We start from the raw sequence: 10,735 nt of genomic DNA on the forward strand, positions 1-10,735 counted from the left end.
ATTGTTTTCTTACTACTACAAAAGTTACTATGTGCAGTTTTTGTATCAGCAATTTAATTAAGAAAAAAATGTTTTTCTTTTAACCAACTCTTTGTGGTCGCTCAATGTCATTATGTTAATATTTCATTTATTTAAAAAAAAAAAACAATTTTATCCCCAAGTCACTCATGTGCAAGTTATGAATAAATTAATTAGATGCATAAAACTTCTTTTACACCCATCATACTGTCATTTTAGTGAAAACAATTTTGTATTTTCTTTTTCTTATGCATTTTGCTTGCAAAATGTTTAATTATTAAGAAATCAGGTGACCAAGTTTGTATATCAGGGGTGCTCTACCTTTCAATATTTGACCCCCCCCCCCCCTCGAACACTGATCTGAGCTCATTTCAGACCACCATGTGTGATCAATACAAGAGTACAGTCAACATTTGAAATTGAAGCCAGTTGGAATAGCTGAAATTAGTTATTAAATTGAAATGCAGATAATTTTGTGAGCAAAATTTAATATTACTATACAACACATAACTTTATTTTGAACATAATCTTATTAGAAAACACAAAATCAAAGAACTAAATACAAATAGATTTAAAGTAATCCAGGATCTAGGTGAGGTTGGTAAGTTATAACAGTTACTTTTCCCAACACAAAACAATGACCACAGTTTGCTTTAGACAAGTTTTTGAATGTTAGGTTGTAACGTGCAAAAAAAGTCACTTTTAATGTCCACTCTTGCTCCGTATTTTGACTTTATGCCTGCTAATCTTGAAAATACCGATTCACAATGTGAATGAAAACTGCAGCAAAAACTTGAAAAATTTGTTGATGAAGTTGAAAATATTTACATGTGACCTCAAAATTGAATGCAAAATAGTCAGGCCCGGATCAATAAGTTTTGGGCCCCCTTGCAGCAAGATCTGTAGGGCCCCTCCCTATAGACCAGTAGTGTATATTTGCAACGTTAATAAGTCTTAGTGCTAGTTTATTTTTTTAATTTCTTGGGCTGTTGGGCCCCTTAAGGACGAGGGCTCCCCTGCACTGCTGGGTCTGTGGGTATGCAGATCCGGGCCTGATAATTGTTAATTTTACTTTTGTGCTTAATTGTTAAATTACACTCATGCCTCCTTGAAATTCTTCAATAGCACCCTACTGATATGCCCTCGGGTGGAGAAACCTTTGCTCTATATGATTCGGTTCATGTTACTTTTCATTACATGTACCTAACACAACTTCATAACCAATTTCGTCCCCTGATCCCTCCTATGTAACTTTCCAATAAAATTATGAAATCTGTAAAACATTTGGAATGTATCTGTAAAACATTCTGAATGGTGATACAACACCATTGTAGTATCAAAGCGGAGAAAACAATCAAGTTCTCCGTCCTCTCTATGCTATTCGATACTGTGTGCACAAAATTGATGAGATGATCAGGAAGTTTAATGTTAAGTTTTTGTTAATATCTTATAAATATTTTTTGTCAACATTTTATTAAACTTTTCTCAATCATATGATTATAAATATTGATTTTTTATTAAAAAATTTTTGAAATTTTGAAAACATGTAAGAACTGTTTTTTTCATTGCTTTTTTTCCCTCTAACCATCAAACAGTAAAAAATGTAAAATTAAGGTTTTGATGTAAAAATAAAATTATAAATCATAGCCAAATATGCTGAACTATGTTTTTACTTAAATTGTCTTGAAATTACAGGAGTTGTAACTCCAGTGAAAGATCAAGCTGTATGTGGATCATGTTGGAGCTTTGGAACTACTGGAACTATTGAAGGAACTTATGCCATTAAGGTAGTTTTTATTCATCATTATTTTTCAAAAAGAAGAAAATCCTGTTTGAAAATATTAATTCTGAAGTGCCTTAACCTACCTGCAGACAAACAAGCTGGTTCGGTTATCTCAACAACAGCTAATCGATTGCAGTTGGCGGTTCCAAAACAACGGTTGTGATGGTGGTGAAGATTTTAGAGCATATGCCTACATCATGGCCGCTGGTGGGTTGGCTGCCGAAGAGGATTACGGCCAGTACCTGGGATCAGTGAGTGGTTTTTTCTGTAGTTTTAAAATTGCCACTGGAGCAGTAGTAATTTTGAAAAAACAGTAGTAATTTTGTTTGTTTATTGAATAGGATGGTTTATGCCATGACCACGAAGTTGATAAAGTAGCTCAGATTTCCGGATTTGTGAATGTGACCAGTGGTGACCTGCAGGCACTAAAGCAAGCAATTGCCAAACAAGGGCCTATATCTGTCAGTATTGATGCCGCTCATAAGAGCTTTTCGTTTTATTCCCATGGAGTTTTCTACGAACCAGATTGCAGTAAGTGTTTTCCCTTCTTTTATTGAATGATCTAAAAAATATTGAACAGAAGAAATGAGAAAACAGAGCCAACTCCAAGCTTTTTATGTAGTTTTGTTGCCTGTTCCTTAAAACCCTTGGGAGTTGATGGCAAAAACGGAAAGAGAAAATGAAGGAAGGGGGGGGGGGGGGAGGAACTGCTACTCAAATGCTGATAGTTTTAACATAGTGAATAACAATTGCACAGCCAAATTTTAGGTTTGTCTAAAACAAAATATCTAGGGCATGTTCAGCAGAATCAGAAAGTACCTGAAATGTGACCAACACTCAGAAAGAACCTGCTTTTTCAGAGTTGCCACTCAATTCTGGGGAAAAAAATTCCCTTTGTTTTCCCTGCATGGAATATGTAGCATTACAAATGAGTGGACACTGATATTAGAAAAAAAAACATTAATATCCTGATGGTTTCATCACAGGTGGGAGAAATTAATTAAAATAACTGGAAATAAAAAGGAATTCATTATAATTGAAATAGTAGTACAGTGATTGAATTTATTTAATTAAAATATATATGTAAAAAAGACATCTCCTTATCACTTATTACTTGGGCCTTAAAAGATAAAAAAATTCAAAAGTTAAGCAGAACAATAAATATTTATCATAAATTTTATGCTCTTGGAATAAAATTTGCATGCAACTCAAGATTTATCAAACAAAACAATAAATAATTTTTGCTTTTATGATCGACATTTTAATGTTTACTAAAAAAAGAGAGAGAGAGAAATTATGATTTTTCATTTTATTTTATTTCTGTTTCTTTAAAAAATATATATATTATTTTTATTTAGTAGTTTATACATTTGAGAACTGATTTTTGCAACTTCAGTTTTAAAAAATACAAATTAACCTTTTAAGCGCCAATGTTCCCAAATGGGAGCATCAACTTAAAAAAATCTTAAAAAATAAAATTTCGCTTATGAGGACTTCATTTTTTTTTCTATTTATTGCAAAAAATAGACCTGAATTTTTGAAAGAAAAACTAGTCATAATTTGCAATTACTTTTTTCTACAAAAATTAGCAAAAATGTTCTTTTTACCAATTTTTACACAGGCAGATAAAAAAATATAATTTTATAAAAATAATGCTTAACTGTTTTGATATTCTAGAGTAACAATAAATAAGGATTCTTTTGGTGACCAAACATGACCGATAATAATTTCCAACAAAAATGTGGATCCTATAAGTGAGCAAACTTCGTTGTTCCCGATTGGGAACATTAGTGTTTTCCGCTATACAAAAGTAAGCAATTTACGCCACTGCAAAAGTTCTGTTATGTGATTTGTGAAAGCCTCAGAAATGAAAACAACCTCTATTGATGCATCTAAAAGCAGGTGGGCGACATTTTGACCTTACACTGTTCCTCTTCCGCCCCCTTTCCCCTTTGTCTCTAGTTTTAGGGTGGGAGTGATATTCAAAAATTATTTTGTATGTAGAAGTGAAGATGTTTACAGCTCTTTTCTAGTATCCCGCTTTGGCTTCAATCTGTTAGCAATACATTCCTCTCCTTGGTCACATGAGACTTTTAAGAGATTAGGCCCCCAATCATCAATTTTGCTTTTTGACTTACTTTCCCAGTAAGTCAGTCCTAGTAAAATTTAAACTCTTAAAAGTAAACTTTTCCTCCGTTTTATTTCAGTATCATCTCTAAACACCGCTCCCTCGAGATACATTAAACAACAAGCAGTAATTAATGTTAAGTTTTATTCTCTAGAAATCTGTTTTCTTTTTTGAAATTTGTATTGTTTGTTTTATCTTGATATTAATCTCTCTTCTTTTTTGTAATCACTTCCTCTTTTTAGCCTACTTTCCTAGTAAAAGTCAGAGAAAGAAGAAAAAAACATGAAGAAAAGTTTAATGCATCTTTAAAATATCGCTAAAAACAAAAAAAAAAGTCAAAAATAATTAAATTTTGAAAATTGAAACTGGGAATTAGGGTATTGAGATAGGGAAAATGTGTCTGTCGGTCTATCTGGGTCTGCCCCCTCAAATAACTTGTGAGTGCATTGTGCAATTCAAACGATTTGTTTTTTGTTCAAACGGTCTCGGCAAGAGCACCTAATTTTCCTATATTTCATTTTTTATTTGAACAATTTTTCATTCAATTTTGAACATTTCAAAACAAAAACTTAACATTAGTGCTTGTGGTGAAATTCAAGGCAAATATAAATTTTGCCCGAACAGGCGAATTTGCTTCAAACAAATTTTGTAGGTAAAAACTTTTGGAGAAGAACATTTATAGAAAATATCTTTTTGATTTGAACAATTTTCCGTTCAATTTTGAATAGTTCAAATCCCTTAACGTTAACTCCTACGAGAAAAACTAAAAGTCAATCAAAGATCCCTAACTAAAAGGCAAATTTACTTCAAACAAATTTTGTTGGAAGTAATTCTTGTTTACCAACTCCAGACTCCAAGTCCTAGAATTTTTAAACGGTCGACTCCCCGACTCCAGTACTCGAAACTTAGTCAGACTCAGACTCCGTAGCTTTGGATAAAATTTAGATACAGAAAAAAAATAACCGACTCCGACTCTTGGATTTCATGTAATTAGTATCAAATTTTAAATGAATTTGTTTATAAATATGCATTTTTTTCTTCTATTTTTTTCTATTTTGAAATATTTATCATTTGAAATTGAAATAATCATTTGAAATTGAATAAATACGAAACTGAAGCTATAGCGAGTGTAGAGCATACTCGATTAAAGCCTTGGTCAAAACTTAACGTAACACGCTAATGTTCCCAAATGGAAACATACTCAAAATATTGGGAAAAAAATTTTTGAAAATTTCTTTTTGCATTGTGTAAAGGGATGCCTAATCCTATTTTTATGGGTCCTATTTTTATGAAACAATTTAATATTTTATGCTTGGAACATAGAGTGGCATTTAAAGGGTTGAATTCCCTGCACTTTCCAGGTTTTGGAGGAAATTTTCAAAATTCCCTGGGTTTTTTCTGTTTTTTGTTGATTTTTGAATTTCCTGTATTTTTCGTGTTTTATCAGGTTTCTCTGTGGCGTGGCAACCTTGTTTCAGATACAAGCAATCCATTTTAGGGCACCATTTGCATTTTAGATAAGAAAGAAATAAAATAAAACATCTAAATATCTAAATAACATAAGACCTGTTTCATTGAAGCAATGCTACTAGCTTGTGCCTAGTTTAGCTCTCTATGATCCAAGCCCTAAGCATTCTGAACAAGGGGTTTTATTATTACAGTTTCTAGCAAGTTTATAATAATCCTTTTCAATTCTATGATCATAAGGCAAGATAGTACAGTTGAACGTCAAAAATCAAAATTAATTGAGACCAAAGGTAGTTCAAGTTTTCAATTTGTTTGAATTTAAAAAATAACCAAGAAAATGCTGTTTGGGGAAAGAGTAGGCCATTTAATCAAATAACGGGGTTACGCGATATGTATGTACATAACATACAATACAGTACATAATGGTACAATATGTAATGGATTTTTTTGGCCTATGGCAGATCGGTGTGTACCACTTTTGACAGTGTACATTTTGGGCTTGGCCCTCACAATGACAAATGCTTCGGTTCATTCATTTGTGAGCTGTACCTTAATTGTCAACCTGACGCACCTCTAGAATCATTCCATTCTGCCTTCTTTCACTTTACCATTAACTCAAATCATTCAATCACTTCTGCTTTACACAGAAGAGAGAGAAAATATGAGCCATAGAAAAAGAGACCCTTGTTTTGCGGCGCCGTCACCTCTAGAATCATTCCATTGCCAGTCTGCTACACCACTCAAGCATCCACCCAAACTATTCAAAGATTGAAACACTTCTGCTTTTAGTAAAAAAAAGAAATTATAAGCCACTGGAAAAAAGGGTCACAATTTTGCCGAGACGAAAAGTGGTCTTCGAAAGGAAGATCTCAGTAGGAGAAACAGGCATAGAAAAATTATGAATCTAACAATACGTACCTGGTTTGATCATCAGTTCTCATGTAGTCCACCTATGTTACATGTATACTTAGTTTTAATTCTTCCATCATTTTATGTAAACTCAAACTTGTTTTTGTGTTTATGTGTGTGAGGGTTTTTTTTTTTTTTTTTTTTTTTTTTGCAATTTATTTTTGTACAGTGTAAAAATCTCAAGATATTGTTTGAAAACTGACACTTTCTCAATGAACTGGAGAGGGAGAAATCTGTAATGTTTGCTTGTTTTGCTATACAATTTCCTTCATAACATGTTCTATACTGGCATTTTTGTTTCGCACATTTGCTTCTACTTTACGTATGTTTGATAACGAAAATTGCTTTAGAGCTATGCCAGAGAGACCAGAGTGGTTTCAAGCCGGCTAAGGACCAAATTTATCTTGAAAAAGACTTTAAAAAAAGTTTTTATGAGTCTCATAGAGAAAATATGAGATTGATCTGTTTTAAGAAAAACATATTTATCGGATTTTACGAAAAAAGTTCATGTAAAATCTGAAATATTTAACCATTATCGGTACTGCAACTTGCACGAATCAGCATAAACTGACATCAGAAGTGTGATATTGTATGAAACGGACAATATAAAATAATTGTTCCACTATATTACCATAATGTATTGAGGTGGAAGAAACAATGAAAAGTCTTTATTAAATGTGTGCCATTATGGTCCTTGAGCCACTAGATTAACTGAATAATTATTCTTTTTCAAAAACATCAGGCATGAAATACTAATAAATAATTATGAAAAAGAATTTATAAACTAATGTTTTAAAGAAAAAATTTAAATGCACACATTCTAAAAAATTCTTATACCACTATTCCAATTTCCAAAATTACTTTTCAGAAAATGGAGAAGATCAACTGGACCATTCGGTTTTAGCAGTTGGTTATGGAGTAATGAATGGCCATCCTTATTGGTTAGTGAAAAATTCTTGGTCTACTTACTGGGGCAATGATGGTTATGTGTTGATGAGTCAGAAGGATAACAACTGTGGTGTAGCAACATCTCCTACTTATGTTCTCATGTAAAAAAATGACTTTGTAAGACATTTTTAGCACAATAAAAGAACTCATTTTGTACTTTTGCTATAACTTTTCCAGATGTTTTTGTTCACATGTGGTTTTCTATTGTTTTTTATTCAGTTCTTTCACTTTATGAGGCAGAGTCTTGCTGGTGTATGAAGACAATCTCAACTTTAATGGCAGGTTTACAACCTCAAGCTATGTAATGGCTACTCCAGACTAATGATCCTCAGTACCTGCTGTTTTTGGAAAAAATAGAAACCATAGATTTTTACACCCAAAAAAAGGGGAGAAAAACGGGTTTTCGATTGAAAATATTTTTGATAAAGTTTTATAATTTTTTGCCGCACACCCAGCAAAAAGGGGTGTCAGGGGTCAATTATCCCTGGCTTTGCAAAATCAATGAATTTACGTATTGGTAAGCTTCGTTTATGCAGTTTTTTGGTATAACACATTGAGTACATACCCTTTGCCTCCTCCCTTCCTCAGAAAATTTCAATTCATTGACCTGAATTTGGGCAATTGCTCAGAAAAGGCAGGGGCAAAAAATTTTAAATTAATATTTCCCTTACAAATTTGGTGTGTGAGAATCAGAAAACAAGTAACTAAAAATTAAATAAATAAAAAACATAATAAATTAAACATTAGGTATTTCTGTAATGCTTGATCTAACACTGAATTGCCTGAAAGTTTATAGATTGTGGTAGGGAATGCAGATTTTATCTGTAAATCATGATTTTATATACAGTGTGCCCATTAAAGTCCCTTGCCATGCTCTTAATTTTAGAACGGCTGCTATATTTATAAACGTGATATCTCGAGTATGGATTGAGATAGGGTAAAAAAGTGATTTACAAAGTTGTAGAGCGTCATAGATTTGGTGAGAAAAGACACCCTTGTGAACATCAATGCAAATAAAATGCTAAAACGAGCACTTATTTTTCGGTGATTTCTTACACTGACGTGTGATAATGATCTGAGAAGAAAAAAAATAAGATGCAACATTATACTGTTATTTGACGTTTCTGTTTTATGTTTTACCCGGAAGATTACTATTTCTCCTTCCATCCAAATTTTGTGATGTCACATGAACGTAAATCTGGGACATTTACGTGAAATCTGGAAAAATCAAATGCATGTTTTAACCTTTCTATTTTTCGCATTCATTGAACAATGAGGTATCTTTCCGTACTGAATAGACAACCTTCTACAACTTTTTAATTTACTTTTTTTCCCTATCTCATTTTGTTTCCGAGATATGAAAACTAACTCCGAAGTTTTCCCCCAGGTGGCACTGTGAGTGGTCTCATTCGGTAGCGCATATCTGATTTACTATACCTAGACACTACGTTTATAAAGATAGCTTGAGTCATTCCAAAAATAAGAGGATGACAGTGGACTTTAGTGGGCACACTGTATATTTAAAATAATCATTTGAAAAAAGAAATTAATAAATTAATCTTACTTTAATGATGTCAAATGCAAGATTTTTATTGCTGAAACTAAGCTCTGATTTTTCTAGTTGTAACTCACAAATTCTTTGTAACCTGTCTAAAAGAGATTGCCAGTACTCAGCGTATAGTATATGTAGAACTTTTTTTTAAAAGTAAATCTACAAATTGATTTTGACCGTACACCAACAAGATGCTAGGGTGGAAAATCAAAAATTCATTTTTGTATTAGTAAAATTGCTGATTTTGTATCGGAACGATCACTTTTGTAGCAGTAAAAATGCCAATTTGTGTCAGAATGATCAGTTTTGTATCAGGAGAACTCACTGTTTTGGAGCGTAATCTTTAACTTTGTATAAGATCACTTCACAATTTGAGGCAAATACAAAACATTTGTAGCAAAAAAAGACATACAAATACTTTTAAAACCCAAACTGTATTGTCAAAGCCTGTTGTGTGGGAGAAAAGACTTTTGGCGAGTGTACAATTAATCATAATCTATACTTATTATATCTCTTAATCTAATGCATCAAAAAAGGCATTATTTTTGATGAAAATCTAGATATTATTGGAATAATTGAGATCTGTACTACTGACAGTGATGCAGATCTTTTACATATTGCTGGGTATAATCGGTTTAGGCAAGACAGATTGGGTAAGAGAAATAGAAGGGTTTTTTTTTATATATCAAAGACTTTTACTAGTAATAAAATGGTTTTGAGTGATAAACCTAATGATATTGAAATGGTCTTGATAGAGTTGTCAAGGTAGGAAGTTATGTTTGGGAAATATTTACATGCCACTTAATACCAAGCAGGAACAAGAGAAGATGTATCACGTGATTAGCGAAATGGCTAAAAATGGTTTGGCCATGGTGATGAGGGATTTCAATTTCGGAGATATTGATTGGGATACTTTTTTTTGCCTTAGCAATGGCAAAGAAGAGACTTTTTTTGAAAATGATTGGCGATTGCTTTTTCGATCAAGTTGTTACCGAAAGTACTTGGAATGATGCAGTTTTAGATATAATTTTTTGAAATGATGAGAGTTTTATTCAGGAGTTGAGGATAGGGGATCATGATGGAGAGTGATTACAATTCTATTAGATCCTGGACTAACTTTAAAGTTACAAAAGCAAAAATTTCAGATTGGCATCCTATTCCAGAATTGCTGGTTTTGTAGCACATTATGCAAAGCTAGAAAAAAACAGTTAGTGACTATGATACTTTAAAGAGAAGGAAGTTTCTGGGAATATGTGGCTCCTTAGGAAGGTAAAGAATGGCTGCTTTTTGTCAGTTTAAACCGGCTAATAGTCATGCTGATAGAATCTTGTATTGTAAGGCTAGGAGTGATTTTAAGTATATAGTAAGGATTAAAAAAAGAAATAGAATAATGGTTTGCAGATAACATTGATTGGCATTCTAAGCAGTTTTTTGCCAATGCTAATTCTGGGAAAGCTAGTGTCAAAGTAATCTCACTGGTAGACGAGAATTTTACCATAATCCAAAAGGATGGAGATATTGCTGACATTCTTAATAAATATTTCCAAGTGTTTTTAATGGAAACTGTATTTCATCAATTGATATGAGTCGGACACTTGTTAATTTACAGCTTGAGGATTTGTGTCTTCTAGGAAGAAAGTATTACATTATTTGAAACAGATTAAAGCATCTAAGGCTCCAGGACATAACCTTTATCCAAAAATCTTAGTTGAGAGTGCAGAATTAGTAGATGTTATCTAAAACAATTTCAATGCTTCATATAGCACCGAAAGACTGGAAGCTGGCAAACATTAATTAATAAGTCCCACTTTCACTGACAAATAAAATCTTGAATTAAAAAAAAGAATCTTGAAAATTTTTAGACTTTTTCAGTAACCACCCTAAGAAGATTTTTAAAAACCTTAAAAGGGGGCTAAAATTGTTCAAAAAA

The 10,735-nt window shown here is 32.5% G+C and overlaps 1 protein-coding gene across 1 annotated transcript in view; it reads left to right on the forward strand.

Moving 5' to 3' along the window:
• Window positions 1-7,410, forward strand: part of LOC129219673 (digestive cysteine proteinase 2-like) — a 29,538-nt gene extending 22,128 nt beyond the window's left edge. Inside the window, exons 7-10 of the mRNA XM_054853949.1 lie at window positions 1,714-1,805; window positions 1,891-2,052; window positions 2,143-2,332; window positions 7,174-7,410. Coding sequence (XP_054709924.1) covers window positions 1,714-1,805; window positions 1,891-2,052; window positions 2,143-2,332; window positions 7,174-7,358 — 629 coding nt within the window. The 3' untranslated portion in view covers window positions 7,359-7,410. The remainder of the gene's footprint in view (window positions 1-1,713; window positions 1,806-1,890; window positions 2,053-2,142; window positions 2,333-7,173) is intronic.
• The last annotated feature ends 3,325 nt before the right edge of the window (window positions 7,411-10,735 follow it).

This window comes from Uloborus diversus, chromosome 4, assembly GCF_026930045.1.
Source record: "Uloborus diversus isolate 005 chromosome 4, Udiv.v.3.1, whole genome shotgun sequence".
Lineage (NCBI taxonomy): Eukaryota > Metazoa > Arthropoda > Arachnida > Araneae > Uloboridae > Uloborus > Uloborus diversus.